A 22,942-nucleotide genomic window follows, 5' to 3' on the forward strand; every position below is an offset into this window, starting at 1 on the left:
AATGTGAGCTGCTGAATGCTTAATGCAGAGCCTTTCTTGGAGTGCTTAGTGAAATAGGTATTTAATTTTTTTTTTTGTAAAAGCCATTAAGAATTTCACTTCTCAATCAGGATTCACTTTGCCACTTCATGTTGCAATGTTGGTCTTGCTTGTATTCAGTTTGTTAGAAAAACTGAACTGCTGTGGACTTCCAATATTATATTATGTTTCTGATATCTGCACAGGAAGTTCCTAATTATTAGTATTTGGGTGGGTTTTCATACTTTGGCTTTAAGCATCTTGGGAAATAACTTCTGAAGCTTCCTGCTGGAAGTTCACTTCGTAGGCACACTGTCAAGTTGCAACTCTTAATTCATGGTTATACTGTAACTTTTCTGTTCAGGCGGCCTAAAATGCCCTTAAATATGGAGAAGTCAAGCAGGACCTAATGAAATTTTCCTGTAATGGGTGATACTTTTCTGAAGGAAACATTCAATTCTTTGCTTTAAATGAACTGTACAGTTTTTGATTAATATAAAATGGGACATAAGGAATATTTTTTTTTTTATTCGAGGTAATCCACTGAAAAGGGCAGAATTATTGACTTTTTTTTTCCTTTTTAAAAGGCTGCTATTTGTCATGCCAGGTTTCCATTGGATTACCAATAATCATGTTTAGCAAACTGAAGTGCAGTCTTAGAGCATTTAAACACTTCTGCAGCACTGAGCAGGGAAAGTGGTCGTGGTTAGTCCTAACGTTTGTAATATTGCTGCAAGGAGAAATGAGGACAAAGATAGACTGCAGAGGAAGCCCTGGTGGGGCAGCAGGTAGATTCCTCTTGAGCGGCAGATGAAGGGAATGAAGGAAGGGTAAGACTCAAGCTAAAGAGTCTGCAAAAATAGGACGGTGGGTGCTTAGGGCAATCCTGATACCAGTGAATGGGGAGGGCAGGGGACGGGAGGAAGGGCTGAAGCAGGTGGGAAGATGCCCACTAGGTTAGGGGTCTGTTAGACCATCAACCGGATGAAACATAACAAGTTGCCTGGACATCCTGAAAGGGCTTGGTGAAATAACATAGGTAGTGACTTCAGTGTGTAACCCTTGACTCCAGACTGTCCTTGTGCCAGGGGAGGGAGGTGGCTATAGGGATTTTGACTTTTAGAAAGGTCCCAAGGGGACTGCAGTAAGCATGTTGCTGCCTGCAGAACAGTTTTTCCTGGTTGGTGTGGGGACTTGTGTGATCAGCGATTCTGGCAGAAGATCTTTGTAACTTACAGAGATCTTCCCTTTCTGTAAGGTGTGTCAGAAAGGAACCAGTTACACATGAATAGGGCAGCTCTGCTCCATATAGCCTATGTGGTTTTTCAGAGGATGAAGCTCTCTTGTAAAGGACCTCCTTTCCCCTCTTAAAGAAAGCAGGCTGACATTAATATCCTCATATGGGTGAGTATCTAGAAAAGCACAGGGTTAGAGTATGTGGTCACGTGGAGCAGGCCTGTGCAGTACTGGTAAATGAACCAACTTTTCAAGGACTTATCCTGATGGAGATGGTCTCCATCTAAGATGTTTTCTGCAGGGAAGAAAAAAACCCTGCATCTATGTCTTATTCCTTGGTTCTCTGAAGCATGGAGTACTCTGTTTGTACGCACCCCTGATTCACCTGTGGACCAAAACAAGGCTTAATGAGTCAGGCTTCCTAGACAGGAACATCTGTTTGGAAGAGGAGCTCCAAAAGATTTCTGGGGGGAAAGACTTGCAGGGCTATGACAAGTATGGAGAGAGAGAGAGAGAGAGAGAGAACGAGTGCAGTGGTTTGGGATCCGGGTATTCCGCACCTCCACAGCCTGTTGTACAGCCATCTATCTCTAAGCTGTGATGCCTGTCAAGCTGCTTGAGGATCTGCTCATTAGTGTGCTTTTGGGAGGCAGAATTTGGCTGTTCAGGCCAGTGCCGGCTTGGCTCTGCCACCAGCCATGCTGCTGTGTCTCTGTGAACGCATGGGGCATCTTGTGCAGCTGATGGGGATGTCCGGGCCTGAAGGAGTTCCTGCTGGTGGGTCACACTGGTTGATCTTGAGTCGCCAGGAGTGGGTGAACATTTGCTGGTGTAAGCCAGTTCCAGGGTGACCCCATGGGCTTCCAGACCCTTTGGGAGAGTCTGGAGAAAGATTTCTGTCACAGTTGCAAAGTGGCAAATCCAGCTCACATCAGGAACCTGCAGCGTTACTGATGCTGGCTGTAACGCAGGGCTGCACACACTGTGTAAATGCACCATGAAATGTTGATACTTCCCCCCCAGGTGCTCTCCTTCATATCGAAGTAGGGTGGTATTACCAATCCCAAACATTCAAAAGTCACAATTCAAGCTGATAAAAATCATGGCTGGCTTAAGGAACACAAAATCTGAAATATAATGTATTGCAGGGCTCAGTGTTTACCTTTTGATATTTGAGCCTTTAATACACCCATAGGATTATACTTGCAAGTTTTCATTTTTCATCTGTGGTGGTGATTTAATTTTAAATGAAACTGGTGTAGGTAAAAGGGGCAGCTAAAACACCTAAATGCTTGCAGGTGGCGTGGAGACAGTGTAGACACCAGATTGGAGCCAGGAGCAAATGTTTACCACCCATCAAAACAGAATTGAGAGAGAACAAAAGGAGATTGGTGTGATTAAACAGCAGTGTGTGGGATGCTCATAGAGTGAGAAGAAATCTTTTATAAACTGAACTCGTGTCCAAATGCAGAAGATGGAAAGAATAAGATTTGGCAGGTGAAGTGTGAGAAAAAGCAAACAAACAAAAAAACCTGAACCCCAAAATAATGCAAAGGAAAATGGAATATGAAGAACACTCAAGTCATAAGAATTGTACAAATAACTTTGAAAAAATCAGGAGCAGGGAGACTGCCAGAGTCAGTAGATGTGATGCACAGTAAAGGGAAGGTCTGACCTGAAGATAAAGTCCCAGCAGAAAAAAAACCAAGTGAATTGTTTGCATATGGGCTCACTGTGAAAGAGCTGGGGGAGTTCACACAGGAATACTTCCATATGGAGAGCTCAACAGAGAATCTGTTTAAAACTGAAGTGCTTTTAGGAGAGATTAAAGTTCAGATGAAATGAGCAGTAACAAGTTGCCAGGACCAGACGGTGCTACCTACGGGCTCTAAGGGAGCTCAAGGATGAATAAGCTGAGCTACCAGCTGGGGTGGTAACCTCTCCCTCGGTACCCATGGCAAACGGGACAACAGCTTCTCAAAGGAGTTTTGGGGCAGGTGTGGCAAACTCCAGCCAGGTGAACATCGCACTTGCACGTAGCAAATTCATAGATGCAGCATCAATGGCTAAATATGGGGGAGGAGTGAACGCAGTTTTTGTACAGGGAAGTTGTGCTTCAAAACCCCATTGGAATTGTTTTAATGGCCTCAACAAGCAGGGGATAAAGGGGTTTGGTTGGTACGGCTGCTTGAGCTTCCAAAATGTGCTTGATCATGACTTTGTCAAGGCACTTAAGGAAAAAAAAGCTGCTATGGGAGAAGGGGGAACGTCATCACATGGACAAACAACTGTCTAAAAGACAGGAAAGGAAGAGTTAAAGGGAGGGGGTTTTTTGGTGGACGGAAATCAACAGTTGGATGCCCAATATATTAAAAAATAATGGGGGAAAAGTAATGAAGCAGGAAGGTGACAACATCTACTGCTGAGGTTATTCAGTGTAATAATAATATAATAAAAGCTGAGTGAAGAATTGCAGAAGGATCTTATGAGATAGATCGGTAGATGAAATTCAGTGTCAATAAATGTAGCGTTGCTTGTGGGAAAATATCAAAAGACGAGCCCATAGCTGACTCTTTGCACTTAGCAATGGGACCTTTGGGTTGTGAAACACGGTCCTGCAGAAATTTCTGCTTGGGGAACAGCAGCAATGGCAGCAGCAAACCAGGCTCAAGGAACGGACGGCAGAGCAGAGAGCAGCACCGCGGCATAAACTGGCTGTGTGCCGCATCCTGGGTGCGCAGTTCTCGCCCTCTGTCTCGGAAAGGACTGCGAGGAAAGGGGACAGGCTGAGGGCGGGGAGCAGGATCCCTCCATGGTCTGAACAGTTTCTGCGAAGGCACAGCTACGTTGACCACATTTCTACTCTGGAAGAGAGATGAGTGACAGGGATGAGGCAGGTCTTCAAGAGCAGCAGAGGGAGCATGCCAAGGGAATACTAATGCTGGTTTTCTCCCTAGCTAGCAGCTGCTGGGTTAGAACTGAGCAGCAGTCCTTCACCTAACACGCGTTTGAGCTGCAGACCCCTTTCCGCAGGACGCGGTGGGTGCTAGAAGACTGCGTTTGGAAAGAGCTTGGGCGAGTTCATGGAAAAAAAGCCTCATCCGAGGGCGGCTAAGGGTGAAGCTCAGCAAGTGCCGGAGCTGCTTGTGCCAACAAGCCCGGCTTGGGCCACATGGCTCCTCGTTCAGGCTGGGCAGCGGCGGGGCCGGGCGGGGCCGGCACCGCCCGCGGAGCTGCCGGCGGGCTGAGCCGGGCCCGCCCCGCCCCTGACCGGGAAGCAGACGGGCGGCGGTTCCGGGGCGCGGCGTCCCCGGAGCCGTCCCGGAGCCGTCCCGCCGCCCCGCGCAGCATGAGCCCGCCCTGAGATGGCGGCGCCGTGCCGGACGCGGACGCTGCAGGTGGTGGACACGGAGTTCAGCGCGGACGCGGTGGAGTGGTGCCCGGTGGAGGGCTGGCACAGCATCCTGGCCTGCGGCACCTACCATCTCCGACCGCCGCCCGCGGTGAGGCCCCCGGCCGGCGCCGCACCGGGACTCGCTTCCACCCCCCGGCCGCCTCAGCCACCGCGGCCGGGCTCGGCGGGTGCTTCCCGCCTTTCGCGGGCCACCTCGGCCGGGCCCGGGGGTCCCCCCGGCCGCCTCAGCTACCTCAGCCGGACGCGCGGTGGTTTCCCGCCCTTCGCGGGCCACCTCAGCCGGGTGCCTCAGCGGCGCCTCGGGTGCCCCCTCGGCCGCCCCAGCGCCGCGCCCGGCCCTGGCCCTGTCAGTCCCCGCGCTGTGGGGCCGTGCCGTGTCCCAGCTGGTTGGCTTGAGGTGGTCGCAGCGCGTGGGGCTGAGCGGGCCCCGCCGGTGAGCATGGCTTGCTCTGAGGGAGCTGTGGCGGCTTAAGGGAGGGACCTGAAAAGCGGGAGCCCTCTGTCCTGCTCCTGCCGGCCGCTCCTGGCAAGATCTCGGGTGGGGAGAGGTCTGGGGGAGGCTAAGCTTACTCTTTTAATTCAAATTTTTGATGTAGCCTGACTCCCGAGGAAGCAGCGGGGCCTGTGACCGGACTGGGCGCCTCTACCTGTATCATTACAACGAGGAGCAGCCTTTCATCCCGCTGACCGAAATCCAGAGGATTGACACTGCCGCCATCCTGGACATCAAATGGTAATGCTGGCCTGTCGAGGCTTGGAGCTCACAGCAGCGTGGTCTGTCCCTCTGGGGTCCTGTTTTGGCTGTTGGTATGGCAGCAACAGTAATATTTACTAACTAAACTGTCCCTGGCTTCTTGGAGGGACGTATTCTCCATTTTGCTCCAGTGAGCAAAGGCTGTGCTCATTTCTGTTACGCTCTTCAGCTTATTTATGAACAGCCAGTGAGTGACTGTGGACCTCTTTTGTTTATATAATACTATATAGTAGATTTCCCCTATATATAATCCTCTCCATGCAGGTTTGTGGGAACTTGAGGAGCCTTAGATTTTCTTCATGAAATTTTTTTGGTCAAGTACCTTCTCCTTGTGCATCCTGGAATAAAAGTTATGACTTTGCTCTCCTCCTTAAATACAAGAAAGATGGACATTCAAGGCTTGTTTAACTTCATCTTTTAGGTGTCACATTCCTGTTGCAGAACATCCCATGGTTGGCATTGCAACCTCCACAGGCGCCGTGGAGTTTTGCCACCTGACTGGAAGCGAGGTAGGTGGCTGTAACACCTGCTGCTGTTGAAGCTGTGTTTAACCCAGATTTAATACATCTCTGGATTTATTAGCAGTGTTCAGAGACGTGTAGGAAAGCTGTATGGTTTCCATGGCTTCCTCAGTACGCTTAGCTTTTTAAACACTTCTTCTTTTGTCTTCTGATGATGTTTCTCATAAATCCCACAAATTTGTGCATGGCACCAGAGAGGCTGGCTGGGCTCTACCCACCTGCAGAGTGTGGGAGATGAGAGGCATGAGGGGAGCAGAAGCAAACCCTGGAAACTGGCACTTGAGAATAAGTATGGACTAACTGGTAAACACAGCAGAAGATGCAAAGTTGTTAAAAACAGGGAAGAATTTTGTAGAGGGGTTTCTTTCAGTTGGTGAGAGAAAGGAGCAATCAAGAGAGCCATTCCCACAGAGCGAAGAAAACGGACGCCAGTCTATAAGGGAATTCAACAGTCACGTCATCACTTCTCCTGCACTTCATCGCTCACTGAGAGGAAGCAAAGTTTAAGGGCGATTTGGTGGGAGATGGGTAGCAGAAGGGTGGGGATCCTGTGTATGCATATGTTTGCCCTTCAGCTAGTACTAAGCAATTGTATGTTGCTATGGGATGTTTCATCTCTTCTTCAATGTGGGACCCTAACATGCTCGTCGGTCTCTGGAAAACACCTGCCGTAGGAGTAAGCAGTCCAAGTGTTGTTATGTACCTGCTGTCTTCCCAGTCTTAACCCGTTCCTTTTCTTTCCAGTAGAAGAACAGCTGCTCGTTGGAGCCATGCTTCAGGGTCGATCTCGGTGCACAGCGTCTGGCCTTGTCTTTAGACTGGTCCACAGGACGAGAGCAATGGTGAGGATGGGAGATAAAGGCTGGTATTGGAGGTCGTCGTGTGTGTGACAGTTTTCAGGCATAAGTTGAGGACTTTGATGAATGAATCTTTGGTGGCTTTTTGTGAAGTGGCTTAAGACTTTCTTGGTCCCAGCTGTCTCCCTGCACCTTCTCTAGAAGTTACTATTTGCAGAGCAAGGGTAACAAAGGAACAAGAACACATACCGTGGCCACTGTAACAGAGACTAAACCAACAACAGGTGTGAGGTTGTGCTATGGTGAATGGCGGCAGGTGAGCCAGGGACACGTCTTCTGTTGCCTTTGCTAAAAGGAAAGACCAGAATGGGATGCAGATGGATCCACTGGTTCCAACTCTGCTCTTAGAACAGCTGAAATTTTAGTGTGAAGTTCTGCTTGAGAACTGCTAATAATAGCACGTGTAGGAAGTTTAAACATGGGTTAGTGAGAAACAGCAGAGAATTGGTTTGGAAGTGGCTCAGTCCTCTCTTAAATGCTCATACGTTTGATTTCAGAAATGGCATTACTGCATGAAATAACATGAATTAGCTGTACCTTGAAAGAGGTAGGGTGTATGTTTTCTGCAAGTTAAGTCAAAACAGAGAGTGGTGCCTTTGGTGTGAGGCTGGAAACTGAGGGGATCAGGCAGTCATGTGCTTAATGCTGTAGGGCAAATATTTAGTAGCTTTTGCTAATTAAAGCACTGTTTTTGTGCATGCTGTTTAATAAATAAGTAGAATTCCCAGTTCTGGTTTCTTCTTCCTTACATTCCTTCTTCCCCTTGTCTCTGTCCTTCAAGATAGATGATTGTTGCCATGATGAAAAGTCCCTTTAAAGCCTGTCACTGTTGTCACTTGAGAGACAAATAACCCCTTCTAGAAGCCGAACGTGCAGCCTTCACATCTGTGTAGGAAGGAGGTGACCCTCTCTCTCTTGTGTGGAAATTTGGGAGATTCAGTACGGTTTAATAACTAGCATATGATGTAGAACTGGAAAGAAGCCCTGAGTCACCAAATCAGTACCTACCATTGCAGGTAACCAAAGAGAAGGTACCTAGTTCATGTCAGGGAATGTCAGAAAGTCTGTCCGCTGTGAGCTGCAAAGCTTTTGCCAGTGCTCCAAGTCCATTGTGTCCAGAAACTGCAACTGTACCATGCCACAGGAAGAGAGCAGGAAAGGTCGGGATCAGCCAGTGCTTCAGATGCCTGTGATAGCAGGGAAAGAAAACATTTCTTTGTACTCCAGAAGAGGGAAGAGACTCTGAGAGGTCCTTGTCAGTCTGACTTGGAGGAAAAAAAATCCCTCTTCATAAGGAATTGTTTATTGGTGTAATATCAAGCATGTGCGAAGTCAAGTTACGCAGCTAGGACAAAGAAAGACCCAAGGCTGGTTTTCTTTCCCTCACATGAGTGTGAGGGTTTGCTCCCCTGTGACATCAGGGAATGGGGATCATTGATGTAGATGATTTTAAGATGGGATGGGCTGAAGCTAAAAAGAACTGTATTCCTTCCACTGCACTACCGGTTTCTATCAATGTTTAGTTGAATCAAACATAGACAGATAACAGAACATAATACTATATATACTTTGGCTGCTATTTTTGACTCTTAACAGCTTCTTAGGACATGAGTTTCAGTAATTTCTAATGTTTTCTCTGTATTCCACTGTAGTGGATGTCCTTTGAGAGTGATCAGCAGTGATTCAGAGGGGAAGCTGAATCTTTTCTCCATAGATGAATCTGCTCCTTCTGTGCATGTCCTGAACCAGTGGGAAGCTCACAAATTTGAGGCCTGGATTGCTGCTTTTAATTACTGGGACACCGATATTGTGTATTCAGGTCTGTAAGGGCTGGGAATCTCATTTGGGGGTGTTGGTGGGGGGCACCTTGTTTAGGGATGTGTGTAGGGCTGGGAGTCTGTGCTAGGGCTGGGTACGCTGCGTGCATCACACCGCTTGTAAGGGTTGGGGCCTCTGCTAGGGGTAAAAGGCTTCTTGATTGTGGGAAGCGGTTGGAGTTAATTAGGAGAAGCAGTGCCTTTTAAACTGTACTTTGGCTGGCTATTGGCAAAAAAGATGTTAATCTCTCGCGGTGTGCAAAAGAGAGCAGAAAGCTTCTAGAGTCCAGTCTTTTTTTCTTCTAAATTTTTTTGCATAGCAAAGTGAGGGTGGTGTTAATGCATGTCTCTTCTGTGGTGATGAGTACCGTGAGCCTCAAGCGATGTCTGGTATGTCCGTTAAATGCTATGAGATCCTAGGGCTGAAAAGCATCAGCTCAGTGTTAACTGCATTGCCTTGGTGCCCTGCACTGGTCATTCGGACGGTGTTCAGGGACAATGTTTGTCTTTGGGCAGGAGGGGATGACAGCCTGCTGAAGGGCTGGGACACCAGGCGCAGCCCAGAGACTCCTGTCTTCACCAGCAGGAGGTAAGCAAGCCAAGTCTGCAGCTGGACCCTAAAGCTATCGTGTGTGAACATATGGTGCTACCGTGTCCCTTCCCAAGCCACTGAATTCAGAGACGTGCAGTCCTGTTTCTGCCTCCCTGGGCAAGTGGAAACCTCTGTTAGATTTTTTTCATCAGGACAATTTCAGGTTGAAACTTTCCTCTCTGTGTCCTTCAATATAATAAACCAACAGCTCACATGAAGGTGGTGGTAGCTTCTTTCTAAAAGAAGGATCCTGATTTACACTTTTATTTTGGGAATTTTTGTGTATGTTAATTTTGGTTATCTTATTATGGAAAATTTTTTAGAAAATATTTTATTCTCCACTGTTCACTCATTTGAAGTAATCTCTTTTTTCTGGTGGCATAACATATCTTTTAGAATATGATTAAAGCAATATATATATCTCTCAACACCTAAAATGGGGTGAAATTTCAAAATTAGGTATACAACACAAATTTTATATGTAACCTTAAAATACACTGGGGATTATTGCTATGGAAATATTCATGTTGGGAGTAAAGTCTGGTGGGAATGGAGTTGTGCTGAAATTCTTACGGGCAGTTGATGGTACAACTGTTACTAGAAAACATTTGTGCTGAGAGACTATGTGAGTAGAAGTTTTGCCCTGGAAAGGCTGTTGGACTGTGTAGATGGAATTCTGCCTGTGTGTTTCACTGGGCTGAAATTTGAGTTCACCTTGCTCTCCTTTTCTGAGACACCTTGATGTGGAGTTATGTGGACCCAAAATCCTTGAAATTCAAGGAAGAATCCCTTCAAGTTGTACGTTGCTGTCTCTTCCCTCTGCTGTATGTTACTCTTTTGCAGACACTCAATGGGTGTGTGCAGCATTCAGTGCAGTCCCCACCGGGAGAATCTTCTGGCTACTGGCAGGTAAATCCCTTCTAGCTGCTCTTCGCTAGTGTGACCAGCCTCTGTTATTTTGAATGCGCTACTGCTGCTCAAGGTGTGGTCTCTCCAGACATTCAGTGTGATGAAGAGCATGCGATCTTTCCTAATTTTCTCCTGTACTTGTTGCACTGAATCAGCTTTGCTGCTTGTTTGCATATTTATTTGTGATAACGTCTCCAGCTATGATGAGCACGTGCTGTTGTGGGACACCAGGAACATGAAGCAGCCGCTGGCAGACACCCATGTTGAAGGTGGAGTTTGGAGGTTGAAGTGGCACCCAACCTGTGATTTTGTGCTGTTAGCAGCCTGCATGCAGAGTGGATTCAAAATCCTTGACTGCCGTGGAAGCATGGGTGAGTGTTCAGTGAAACAGCACTGCTCTTGTGCTGCTCTGCTGCTCTCCTTTCCTACTCCAGGTTAATGGGGGGACTCCAGCTCTGAGCTTGCTGGAAAGATCTAGATGTTGTTAATAGCCACAGACTTTTATTCCAACTTGAAGTAACTCTTCCAGCTTTCCCAGATGTATCCTCACTGTTGGCCTGATCGGCTGCATAAAGGCACTGTCATTATTCATGTGTAAATCTCTCATAACTTCTTTTCATGGGAAGAAAGCCTGTTTGTCTCGGTGTAAAGGCATTACCTATTGATGTGTCTATTCTGGCTTGTATTCATTTTGATGGTTCAAAGAGGTTCTCCTGAATGTCAGGTGATGCTTTACTGTCAGCAGAAGTTACTGACCTGCTGGTGAATTGGTTATTGCCTCAGAAGGGAAGCGCTGTGCAGTCTGGTTAATCTAGAATAACATGAATAAGCTCTCCATGTGAATCAGATGGTATTTACATGATTAAAAGCTGTTTGCGTTTACATTACAAATACAATCTTGCATAAAATGGTTGCCTTCCTAGGTTTCTTCAGGCCTTGGGCAGATGCACAGCTTGCGAAATGAGGATAACATTTCCACTGTATGGGGAAGAGAGGAACTTGATGTCCATTTAATATCAGAGTCAAATGCTGAAAGCTCATGGGAAGAACACATCTGCAATTTATTAATAACCAGAACCTGGTCTGGCAATCTTACCAGTTGTATTTATGGCTCAGTGGCGATCGCTGTGTGATACATCTTGTCTTTCTTGAGCCTTTTTAGGTATTTTGAATAACGATGCACGTTAATTCTTCTCCTGTCTGCTTACTGAATCAGGGAAAATCAAGGCTAATGAGAGGTGGCTGAAAAATTGTCAGGAGAGCCAGAACCTCCTTTCTCCTGGAATGCTTAACTCTGTTATTAGAGAACTCTTCCTGTAGGACACAGCCAGTGCTTGAATGGCGTGTGAGCAGTCTGCAACAAACCATTTCACAACTTGATTCCTGCTCATTTAATATTTTTATTTTATTTTTTTTAAGCGGAAAACATGGAGGAATGTATCATCCTGTCATCCTATGTCTTGCACAACTCCTTGGCCTACGGGGCTGACTGGTCACGGCTCTGTCCGAGAGATTCCTTGAGTGCAACGCAGGACTCCGCTGCTGCGTGCCAGTCTTTGGAGGAGCTTGTGGGAAGATCAGAGGAAGGAGATGAGAGACTGAATTTGCAGGTCCAAAACCTGAAGATAATTTATGAGTCTCCTACAGCTACTTTTGATGTAATACTGGATGAGGAGAGTGAAGGCCCTGCCTTGCCGCTCAAAGCAGAAGGGGGTCCTAAGCTGCCTGGGGATCCTGACCGGGTTAGGGGCTCTGATTTAAAGGGGAGTTTAGATTTGGCTGGGGGCCCTGACCGAGGGCGAGATCCCGAGTCAGCCAGCGGTTCTGACTCAGGAGCTAAGAGACCCAACGGAACGGGCCTGGACAGAAGCGGTGATTCAACCAGGTCTCTAGACAGCCCAAAAGAAATGAGCATTGTAGCAACTTGTTCTTTCTATGACAATATCCTCCATGTCTGGAAGTGGGAGATGAGCCTGGTGACCCCTTTGGAGATGCCAAGTACTAGATCTCCGTCTGAAAGAACAGGTGAAAGTTTGCATTGACCAGTCCCAAGGGAGAGGGGTAGGAAAACTCCTGCACTGAGCGCGACATCTGAGTTTATGCCCTGTCTACCTTCTGTTGGGCTTTTCCAGTTTTATTGTTGAGCTTGTGAGGCTTTTAAGGCCGATACTGATGGAATTACTGGTGTTTTATTTTCAGCACCGAGGAAAGCCTTTGCTTTGAGGTGTGTGGTCAAGTACAGACGCATCTATTTAGTTTTCCCTTAATGTACTAGTTCAAAGTAGGACAGCCTTCCTCTCAAAGGCTGCTTGTTTGTACCTTAGATTTGAATCCCTTCAAGCCTGGTTTGCATTTGTACGATTGATCTGTTAAGCCCGTTCTCCTCCTTCCATCACAAACCAAACTTGTCTGTGCTGCCACATGTAGACAAACACACGGTGTGTGGTCAGAGGTGTCCCCAAATGTCTCGGAAAAGGCCATGAGTAGAGGCTTAGCTGTGCGTGTAGCTGCTGTGTGATCTGTAAACTAGTAAGTACTTTGAGAAGATGCTCAGAGACAGTCCAGACACTGACAGTGCAGTGTGCTGATAGTGATCTTGAGGAGAGAGAAATTCTTTTTTAGAAGGAAATCCAGACTGACTGCTATGACAGACGGCGGTTCAGCGACAGGAAGCTCTGTTCTGAGCAGGGCCATTCTTGGAAGGATTCTGGTCTATCTGCACAGCCTAATTTTACATCAGACTCATCACTGGATTGCAATCTCACTTTATCGCTCTCCAAGCTAAGCACAACCTGATTTAGCATAAATTGTATAGCGAGCCCCGCTGTGTTTTAGGGCCACACTTAACCACCCCCATAGCCGCTTGGCATCAAACGCACGTTTTCCGCTCTCCGCAGCAAGACATACATTGAGGTCCAAAGTCAAGATATTTCAGTTTTTTAAAGGTGAACAGCTTTAAGATCAAAACCTCCAAAAAGTAGTTTCCTGACATCTTTTAAGTTCAAAATAAGCAAGTACAGAAACCAAAATCTTACCAACATTGCCCTAACTACCTCCAGGAATGGCTGCAGAATTTCTCATGGTTGCTCCATTAGCTTTCTTTTTGCACTGTGAAATATCAGCAAAACCCCATTTCTGGAACACTTTCTCTATTATTGTCCTAGAAACAAAAAAAAAGCTTAAACTAGATAACTTAGAGCTTGTGTGGTTTCTCTTTGAGGGTCCTAAAGAATTAGTTGCCTGGAGGGAAAGAAACACCAGCAACAGGTATCTATCTGTCTGTAACAGTGCTGCAGACAAGGTACAGCAGATCAGAATTTTACTGCTTTGAAACTCCTTTTTCACGGGTGAATGTGTATTTTAGAAAACATTCTTGAGCACCATTACATGAAGATTCATATTAGTATTGTGAACAAGAGCTTTTGTTAAAAAAAAAAAAAACAACACCCTATTTTTGGATGTTTCTAAAATAAAATCAATATAAGTGATTTATCTTCCTTGGTCGTTCTGATTTTATAAAGTCTGTCACAGACCTTCTGCCTCATCCCGTGACGGCTCAGTCTCTCTGAGGCCGTTTGGTGGTGGTGTTGAAAGCTCTTGGAAGTCAGAGTAGACAATCCAGTCCTCACACCTCAGTGGGAACACCGAGGGAGCACCCCGTCACGACATGGGTTTTGACTAGGACTCCGTCTTAAAAGGTTGTAGTGCTTTTTTATTGCCGTGTGGGATCAAGAGGAAACAGTCTGAGGTTAGCGAAGCTGGAGCAGCGTCGTAGAATTTGACAAGTCTGGGGCACTTGATTTATGCATTGTGTTAGTCCTGGCTTTGCCTGGAGAAATGGGGAGTCTCCGATTATAATCTGCCTTCATGTAGGGATGGTAAGGCAAGCGACTTGTTCAAGACCGAGGTGGTATCAGCATCAAAAGGTACAGGATCTCCCGCTCCCCCGCCTTGCGTTCGACTGTCCTCCACCCCCCTCCAACCAACTGCGAACAGTTGTCCTGTCCGGGAAGCATGAGGTGGAGCTGAAGAAAGTGACATCTCCCAAAGGAAGGGGCGAAGCACCGCCTCTGCCAACAGCAACAGCATCCCGAGCCGAAGGCAGAAAGCAACTGTGTGCGTATAACTATTATTCTGATGAGCTGAAAAACAAGTGAAAAATGCAGGTCGGGCTTAATTAATTGGAAAAACTGTGCCTTCCTTCACCCCGCTGTGGATGCCATTCTTGTACCCTCCGTGCCCAAGCATGCCAGCCACGGCATTTGCAGTTATTTGGGGCTGCAGCACTAAGAAGCAGAAGCCAGCGCAGCATCCTCTCCCCGCCCTCACAGCCCCATCCAGCCCTGACAGTACGTGGTTTTTAACAACAGCTTAAGGACGCATCTGTCAGTCATCATCACAGACTGGTTGCTCACTGAGAACACAGGAAACATGCTTCCTTTCTCCAAAAGTGAACATTTTAATTGTGATTTAATTGTCTAATGCTTAAGCTTTGCAGTACTTCGTATTTGGCAAACCTCATGGAAAAAAAAAAACAAAACCATAAAAAAAAAAACCCCAAAACCGAGTACCCCTTGGGAGGGCTACAGTCCCCAGACACAGAACTGTCACACAGAAGAACCATTTTGTCAAAGACTCCAGCACTCGGGTGTCAGAGAAAACGTGTTATTTCCAAAGACATTTAGAATTTAGCAGTTTCTACTTTAAACAGTTGCACACAACTGTCTCTGTAAGTGTCACCTGTAGCCATTTAATTTGATGAACAGCAAGACACTGCCCTTGTAGGAACTATGCTCAAAAATAACAATTCTTGAGATACATTTCAAATTTAAACAGTTATCTAGCAACTTCAAGCAGCTGCACTGCTAAGGAACAGACATTAAATGTACCTATTAACTGTATTGTAATTTACTCTAAAAGAAAGAGTAGTTTTAAGGCTTGGGCAAGTCTGGAAAAAACATGACATTCAGTATAAGCTGCGGTTCTCTCCTCAGAGAGAGAGTTTAGGGCGCGGACTTGGTTTTGCCTGTTGGAGGTCTCGCTCCTGGTTTAGCGGAACACTTCATCGGGGCTGGGGTAAATCCGTCGAAGCGTTCCCTCTTGGGCTGCAACTGCCGCTCGGCGCGAGTGGCGGCAGCGCACTCTGACGGGTGCACCGTTCGGCTTGCGGTGGCCTGCTCTCCGCAGCCGGGGAACTCCCGACTCCCAGGGAGATAAGACCTGTCCTCCCTTGTTCCCGGGAGACGGGAATTCCTTCCCAGAAGGAAGGAATGAATGATGTTTCAGCAGCCTGGAGAGAAACTGCCTCCTGCTAATTATCAGTGCCTGGTCAATCAGCTCTTCTCTGAGAGCAGGACACCCGCACGCATACACAACACAACTACACGCACAGCGCGAGACTCAAGTAACGCTTTCCTTAGTCAGGGGCGGGAAATCAACCACCAATTTCCCCACAGCAATTTAAGTCAGACATTGCAGAAAGACAAAGTGGAAGGATTTGCTTTTAATAACCAGTGACAGAAACTGTCCCGTATTTGCTGGTGCAGGCCGCGCCTCACACAACGGCGATCTCTTCCCAGCGCGCCGGAGGGGCCACAGCAGCCCCGGGAGCCCCGCTGCTTGCTCCTACCGCACGTAGTTCTTGGGGAAGAGCTGGAAGAGCTTGCCCTCCTGCGTCGGCTCGAAGCCGTACTTCTCTAGGTTGCTGGGGTCAAAAGTGCCTGCCTTCACGTCCTTCTCGATGCGGGGAGCCACCACCTCGGTGAAGAGCAGCTTGGCCGTCATGGGCGGCTCGGAGCCCTCGGGGGCGCGGTACGAGACGTAGGGCTTGAGCTTGAAGCCCTCCAGGTCGGGGACGACGAACTGGGGCACCATCTCCTTGATGAGGATGAACTTCTTGTTGGAGGTGAGCACGCCCAGCTTCTTGGCCCCTCGGCCCTTGTTGTAGCTCCGCGGGCCGCGCTTGCTGGTGAACGGGGACATGCGGTCGGCGCCCCGCACCAGCCCGCGGGCCAGCTCAGTCAGCAGCCCCATGCCGGCCGCTGCGGACACCGAAGGCTCAGCGGGGCCGGGGCCGGGGCCGCGTCCCCCTCACGCACCGGCAGCGACCCCGCGGAGCTGCCCGCACCTCGGCACGCTCCCGCCTCCGCACACGCCAACACCGCCCGCTCCCATTGGCCGAGACGCGCCAGCCAATCCGCAGCGCCTATCGTAACCTGCGGAGGACGCGGGCCGTTCGGCGCGGGGGTGGGGGCTTCCCTGCCAATCAGCAGCGAGGAGCCCGTGGCGTGGGCGGGGCCTGCCGCTCCCTGGCGGCAGACGGCGGCGGGTGGGGTCTTCCCTCCGCGACCTTCGCCCCCGGCCCGCGGGGGTGACCTTTGACCCCGGCCTGGGCGGTGGCGGCGGCGGCGGCGGCGGCGGCAGTGACAGGTGAGGGGGCCCGGCCGCTCCCGCCGCGGGGTGCCCGGGGCTCGGTGAGGAGGGCGGCGGGGGGCCGGGCCTTGCAGGCTTGTGCGGCTGCACGGGAGGTGCCAGCGCGCTGTGGCCCGGGCGGGAGGTTGTTTCTTAACGACCGTGTTCCGTGAGTTGTTGTAAGGAGAGGAGGGAAGCGGAGCCGGGCAGGGGCTGAGGGCTCGGCCTGCTGGGATGGCCGCAAAGGCGGGGTGACCCGGCGCTGGCCGGGCCTGGCCTGGCCCGCTGACCGGGCTGCGGCTCGCTCCTGTGAGGCTCTCCCCCGGAAAGCGAGCGTCGGTCAGCGTCCCGCGTCAGTACGCGAGGCCGAGTCGAAAACCGGTGTTTCCATTTTCCGTACAGAAAATGCGACCCAGAGATCGTTGTGTTTGTGCCACGGGGGTGCGGGCACCTGCCGGGGGCTGCCTCGCTTCTCTGGGCGTTCGCGGCGTTCCCGGGGGGGGGGGGGGGGGGCTTGGCTGAGAGCGAGCGGCGCGCCCGCCGCTTGCCGGGGCGAGTGCGTGAGGCCGTCCTGGCGTGCCGCTTCCCGGGGGCCGGCAGTAGCTGCCGTTACCGGCGGCTCTGCTCTGCCTTGAAGACTCCCTGGGTTTTGTTGGTCAAAAAGAGATGATGAAGTAAAACCAAAAAATGTTCCCCTTGGATTGTCTTGTTCTGCCAAACCGGAAGAGCGGTTCCGGTACGCTGCGCGTTGCAGAGGCAAACAGAGTTTGGATTAGAGAGTGCAGTCGTCTCTTAACTCAGTCTTCTCTTTTTTTTTTTTTTTTTGTTTTTTTGTTTTGGTCCTTCTGCACCTCCAGACATGGATGAAGAAGGCAACAGCACCAGCCTTGAGGTACAGTATGCTTTGCTGTTATTTTTGGACGTATTTATTTCACTCTTAGTATTTCCGGAAGCTGAAGGCTACTGTACCCAATTTGATCACATCGGGTAATGTCTTTAGATGCAGTGCTTTTACTTTGAAAGAACCTTTCCTGATAAGAGTTTTATCCTTCCAAAAATCTCAAGATTGGTCCCATTTTTTAATGTGTGTATGTTTTCATTATTATTTTTTTTTAATTTTATTTTTTTACAGCCAACCATTCGCACTCTGCTTCATATTCTAAGCTGTTAGCAGGATGATATGATTTAAGTACCTTTTGCTTCACCAGTACGTTTTTAGCCTTAAAGATGGAAGAAGTGCAGAATTCGCTGGCAGCTAGCTCTTCTTGCATTTGTTCTTAATCATAAATACGAAACTCATAGTCCCACAAGGCACGTGGTGCCTTTCATAGTAATGAAAGGCAAGGCCCATGGTAGGAAATAGTTCTTCTCAGGACTAAAAAATACATGTAACCTACTTGTACGCAGTTAAAAAGTGTTTTGTGAAGATTCAATATCTGCAATCAAAACGTAGGCATGTGGACCCATGAGCTACAAGGAACTCTGATGTCTTGGTCAATCTTAATTTTGAGGCCTTGCTTTTGGCACTGGTAAGCGTTTTCCACCCCTCCCTAAATGGGGTACGTCTCACTGTTTGCCTTTGATTGCAACGTGAAGCTGTTAAACTCGCAGCAGAGCTGCTTGTTCTTGTGCTTGGTACTCTGGATGAGTGCGAGCATTATTTACATAGCTGTATCTTTTTGTTAATTACTGTTAATTCTCATTTGCTTAATGAAACTTCAGCATCATTGGAAAGAGCAGGCAAATGCTAGCTATGCTAATACATACTCTTAGCTATCGTTGCTCCATTTTCTGATGAAGTGAGGGTCTTTTCAGGGTTGCTCCACATGTGTTTTGTCTCCAAGAATTGCTTGAGGGTGTGTAAGGCACGTGTGAAGGCTGTAGCCCTCCTAAGAGAGGTCCTGCGGGCTTGGGCTGATGGGAGGGCCCTGTAGAACTGGTGACTTCACCATGACCTCGTACCTGCCTCAGATGCTGTCATGTAACGATAATCGCTTACATGGCTCGAGTGTCTGTAAGGTTGCAACCTGTCTGCTTGCTTTCTCTGCTTTTCTGGAAGGATTGCCAGTGCTTGAAAAGATACCCCGCAGAGTAAGTGGGGGGAACATCAAGTTTTCAGCAGTGTTTGTGAGAAACCTTGCAAGAACCTCTCAGTTTTTCTTGGAGGTCTGAATTTCTTTTTTCCCTCGTTGTTTTTCTGTATTGAGGCATGAGGGCTCAGTGTGTGCATGTGTGTTTTAATTCTTTTGCTCCTGAATTTGTTTCTTCTCCTCACGTAGCAGCAATGTGACTGTCAGTTGTCAACTACTATTGTCGATATTGTTTGAGATCGTACAGGCCTGGATAGTAGAAGAACTGTGCATGTCCCTGACACTGTCAAGGGGAAATAAATTAAGTGACCACAACAGACTTATACCAAGAACTCACTGTATTTTCCCAGACCGTGTTGTATTTGTTGCTAACAAACTTTCAACTTTTTTTTTTTTTCAAATTCTTGTGACTTTCCACTACAATCCCGCTAACAATAGTCTGATAATAATAGTGATAGATTTAGTTTGACTAATGTTGGGAAGATGAATTGTCAATACGCTGTGTTAAAGCAACTGAAGAAGACAAACTTAAGGCAGCGATCTGTTTGAGTTGACTGGTCAGGCAGGAGTTTTATGTGCGCTGTAGAACTGGAATGAAGTTCATGAGAGAGACTAGTTTGGCGACTCTTGGCGTGCACTTCATTGTTCTCGTGGTGGCAAAGCTAAATTAAGAGGTCATCCAGATCTGGAACTGAGGGCAAAAACTGGGACCAGAACTGCATGTAGTACTTAAGATTCAAGTACGTGTGTGGTTCAAGATTTACAGGGGGACATATCTGTCCTTGTACTCGGTTTGTTTCCTACTTGTTCCTAGTATTTAGTTTGCTTTTTCCCCCCTGTTCTGGTAAGTTTTGAGTTGGCATTTATGACACTATTGTAACTGCCAGATTTTTTTCCTGAATAACAGTAGTCGGCACAGGTCCCAGGACTGTATACCTGAGGTTGGAGCTTTTTCCCATGTGCATAATTTTATTTTTATGGTGAATTTATCTGCTGGTTTATGACTTACTTTCTTAGTCTCATAAAGTCCTTTATGTTCAACTCTTGTCCTTGTAGCTCTGAATAACATAGAATCATGAAAAAAAGTTATCACCTCACTGTTTGACCCTGCTTTAAGACTAGGAATGCATTGAACTGATGCCAATGTAGAACTCCACTAATGACCCTTCTCTGCTGAATGTCTTGTGTTTGCAAAGTGGGCTGTAGTTGAAAGAAAGATGTTGGAAAATACAATCAAGTTGCATTGTATGTGCCAGACCAGGCTTTGAGATGTTTTTATGGAGGCTTTTTGCCAGTGGTGGGAAACTAATTTCACCTTCCTTTTGGTGCTAGGCTGTGTTACCAGCAGGTGGAACACGAATTATTCAGTTTGTAGAAGACAGAATACAGACTACTATGGTAATGTATAGCTTTAATCATCTGGATGAAAGATTGTGTGTGTGTAAATACTGTGTAGCTTCTTGGATGTTCTAGGAACTGTACTAAGTCACAGTCAAAGTCTAAGTGTTTGTTTCTTCGTTGTTGCTGTGCATGAGCCAGGAATTAATTCCTGTTATTTCATCCCACATACATTGAGTTGATCAGCTCACAGGTCTTTGGGGGGAAAAATGCCGAATATTTTGCATGTGAGCTTATGAGTGAGACACTGATGTAGTTTAAACGTCTTGCGTGTGATATTTTAATTAAAAATTAAGTATTTATGAATGTGTTTGGCTTTTAGACATCTTACTGAGCTAAGTGTTCTTCAGCCCTCCAAAATTACTTAATAATTTTCAACTTTAGAAGTTACTAACTTCTTTCCCCCCTAAATTCCTCTCACAGCTGACCGGAATTGCAATTGGAGCCGCAGTCGCATTACTACTTATAGCAATTGTTGTGTTTGTCGTTTACAGAAGAGTGAAACAATCTAGTAAGTACTCAGAAACTATGTCTGTTTTAAAAACAGTTTTCTCACTATCTTCAGTATTTCTGTAATAATATGTGGTAGATTCTGTGCCAATTTGTAATAATTGCTTGCTGTGACGGTACTGGTTCTTGCAGGAAAACAGCTCTAAAAGGATGAAGAACTCGAGTTAATTCACTTATTCAGGCCTGAACATAGGATTCATAACTGTCACGTGCAGGACGCTCGAGGCTTTTATTTCTCTAGTGTATGATAGCCTTGGGATCAGTTGGCATGCACATAACTTCAAGCCTGCTGCGATTTCACTGTTATAGCAATGAGAAACAGGTGAATTAGAGGTTTCCTTTGTGAGATTAAAGTTACCTGATCCTTGTATCTGTTTAGAGAGCCTTTTATCTCCTCCAGAGATTAGGTAGAGCCTCAAGCCAGCTCTTCCCTGGTCTGGTTTGGCTAACTAGAGTTGGATAATGAGGTATCTTGTGTTGGTTTAAATTTCAAGTGCTGGCCACAAGAGCTTGCTGCTTAGTAGAGGGGAGCCACAGCTGTTATGGAGGTAGCAAAATTGATGGCCTGTGCTCAGTTTTGTTTCCCTTAGCATAGAGCTGCAGACGATTTCTGACGTGATGCTTCTCTGTTTCAGAACAACTTCAGCCACATGTGCCTCAGTATAGATTTCGCAAGCGAGACAAAGTGATGTTCTATGGGCGGAAGATCATGAGAAAGGTAAGCGCATCTGGCATGGTGGGAGGGAAGTAAAGATTAAAATCCAGTTCGGCAGGTGGTGTAAGCTTTGAAATAATTCACTTGCTTAGCCTGGCTTCAACCTATAAAATTTCACTGGAATTTTGGGGATGTTTCAGAATTCCTGGAATTCTGCCTGAATTGCTGATGGAACAGTAATAGCTTCTCTTTCTGGCCAAACCTTACCTCCTTCAAGAATATTTGCAGACGCTGCGTGTAGTGATAACTCGGTGAATATCTAACTCTGCTATGGAGATGATGACTGTTTAAATATCTTTCTTAGTATTTAGGATTATATTCAAGATATTCAGTGCCTGTATTCAGGATTGTCCCTTTCAGATGTTACTTCCAGTACTGCCATTACGTTCAAAGCTGACACCTTCTTTCCCACGTGATACTCAAATTTACCTTTCTGCAGTCTACCTGTGAAGAGCACTAAGCACTTCAGCATACGAGCCCTTGTTTTCTTGTACTGAATTGCAAGGAGGACTTGTCAAACTGTCTCATTAGAGACTGTTCAAGAGGGGTTTATCCCAAGATTGACTTCTTTGCCTTGGACTGCCACTAGGAACACCACCTGTGCCCTCAGGGTCCTGTCCTGATGTTGTTCCTGTCCTGTTACTCTGAAAGGTCTCCTCAAGAATTTTCCATCACTCAGGAATCTGTTTCTGCATCAGTTGGTTAAATCCTTCAAGGCTGTGGATGCCTCTTTGGTATTTGCGTCCTTCTTGTTTGTTTGTTTGTTTTTTACTTTTATCTTTGCAAGTGGCTTTTCTTGGAAAATTGCAACAAGAAGGCTTGAGGAAATCTGAAGACAGACATTTCCTTTAATGGATTAGCTTAATCTTAGTAGGCATGCTAGGTGTTCACCACTGATTGCCTGGATTTCATCTAACTGAGGAGATTAATTTTCCTGTCTTTCTCCTCAAAATAATGCTTCCCTTGAAGCTACTTAGTGTATGAGGAATGTGAGATTAATTTGTTTCTTATTGACGTTAACACCACGGTCAAAAGAACTCATCTTTTCAGAGGTGTCGTGAGTGGCTATGTCAGCGCAGAGATTTTGCATTTGGTTTTGTTACAAGCTTGTGCAATAGGTCCTGGAGGTCAAGGTGACTTCCCTACTCAACACTTCCCTACCAAAATCTATGTAGCAACTTCTTGGAACTCCATGCGCAGTTTTAGTATGTATGATACTGTTGATAAAGCCTGACTCTGGAAAGCTGCCTCTTACTCGGGTGGGGACTCTGACCCCTTTTCAGCGTAGCAAATGGTTATTGCTTGCTTGTTTCTCTAGGTGCAAAATGGTTGGTGAAGGAAAAGGCTATTTAATTCTGACTGCGATAAGTGCTCTCTGCCTGCTGTCCTGGAGAGTCAGAACCAGGGTGCAGGTCCGGTGGACTCTCCAGTCCAGGGGAGCTGTGAGGCAGGACTGGGACTGGCCCCTTTTGGGACCATGGGCAGAGCACATCCCTGTGGGATAACCTGCTCCAGTCCAGGTGTGCACTCGCATTGCTAGGGCACTTAAAAACAACATCTGTGGAGAAAACAAGGTACAGGTAAGTAGCCTTGCTTTGTTAGTCACTGCTTGTTGAGGAACACTTCCTCTTGTGAACTGCAGCCTTCTGCCTCACACACTGCTAAACTTCGTTGAGGTGAATTCAAATACTTGGACTTA

At 47.2% G+C, this 22,942-nt stretch overlaps 3 protein-coding genes across 4 annotated transcripts in view; 2 read left to right on the forward strand and 1 right to left on the reverse strand.

Annotated features, from left to right (window-relative positions):
* Positions 1-4,509: 4,509 nt before the first annotated feature.
* On the forward strand, positions 4,510-13,565 carry DPH7 (diphthamide biosynthesis 7). Its single transcript, XM_075519831.1, has 9 exons — positions 4,510-4,757; positions 5,266-5,402; positions 5,845-5,932; positions 6,692-6,786; positions 8,454-8,620; positions 9,135-9,207; positions 10,054-10,119; positions 10,318-10,490; positions 11,539-13,565. The coding sequence occupies exons 1-9, from the start codon at positions 4,620-4,622 to the stop codon at positions 12,159-12,161; spliced, it is 1,560 nt and encodes a 519-aa protein (XP_075375946.1). The 5' UTR covers positions 4,510-4,619; the 3' UTR covers positions 12,162-13,565.
* Positions 13,566-15,607: 2,042 nt separating this feature from the next.
* Positions 15,608-16,292, reverse strand: MRPL41 (mitochondrial ribosomal protein L41). Its single transcript, XM_075519834.1, has one exon. The coding sequence runs from the start codon at positions 16,150-16,152 to the stop codon at positions 15,745-15,747; it is 408 nt and encodes a 135-aa protein (XP_075375949.1). The 5' UTR covers positions 16,153-16,292; the 3' UTR covers positions 15,608-15,744.
* Positions 16,293-17,387: 1,095 nt separating this feature from the next.
* PNPLA7 (patatin like domain 7, lysophospholipase) overlaps positions 17,388-22,942 on the forward strand; it is a 125,165-nt gene continuing 119,610 nt past the window's right edge. For both annotated transcript variants that reach the window (XM_075519829.1, XM_075519830.1), the window contains exons 1-4: positions 17,388-17,422; positions 19,953-20,018; positions 20,442-20,529; positions 21,164-21,246. In XM_075519829.1, the coding sequence (XP_075375944.1) occupies positions 17,390-17,422; positions 19,953-20,018; positions 20,442-20,529; positions 21,164-21,246 (270 nt within the window). In that variant the 5' untranslated portion in view covers positions 17,388-17,389. The remainder of the gene's footprint in view (positions 17,423-19,952; positions 20,019-20,441; positions 20,530-21,163; positions 21,247-22,942) is intronic.

This window comes from Mycteria americana, chromosome 17, assembly GCF_035582795.1.
Source record: "Mycteria americana isolate JAX WOST 10 ecotype Jacksonville Zoo and Gardens chromosome 17, USCA_MyAme_1.0, whole genome shotgun sequence".
Classification (NCBI taxonomy): Eukaryota; Metazoa; Chordata; class Aves; order Ciconiiformes; family Ciconiidae; genus Mycteria; species Mycteria americana.

Coding starts and splice junctions, on each gene's coding strand:
- DPH7 (XM_075519831.1), top strand. CDS start 4,620: ATGGCGGCGCCGTGCCGGACGCGGACGCTGCAGGTGGTGGACACGGAG. Junction 5,403..5,844: donor GCCATCCTGGACATCAAATG/GTAATGCTGGCC, acceptor TTCATCTTTTAG/GTGTCACATTCCTGTTGCAG. Junction 10,120..10,317: donor AATCTTCTGGCTACTGGCAG/GTAAATCCCTTC, acceptor TAACGTCTCCAG/CTATGATGAGCACGTGCTGT.
- MRPL41 (XM_075519834.1), bottom strand. CDS start 16,152: ATGGGGCTGCTGACTGAGCTGGCCCGCGGGCTGGTGCGGGGCGCCGAC.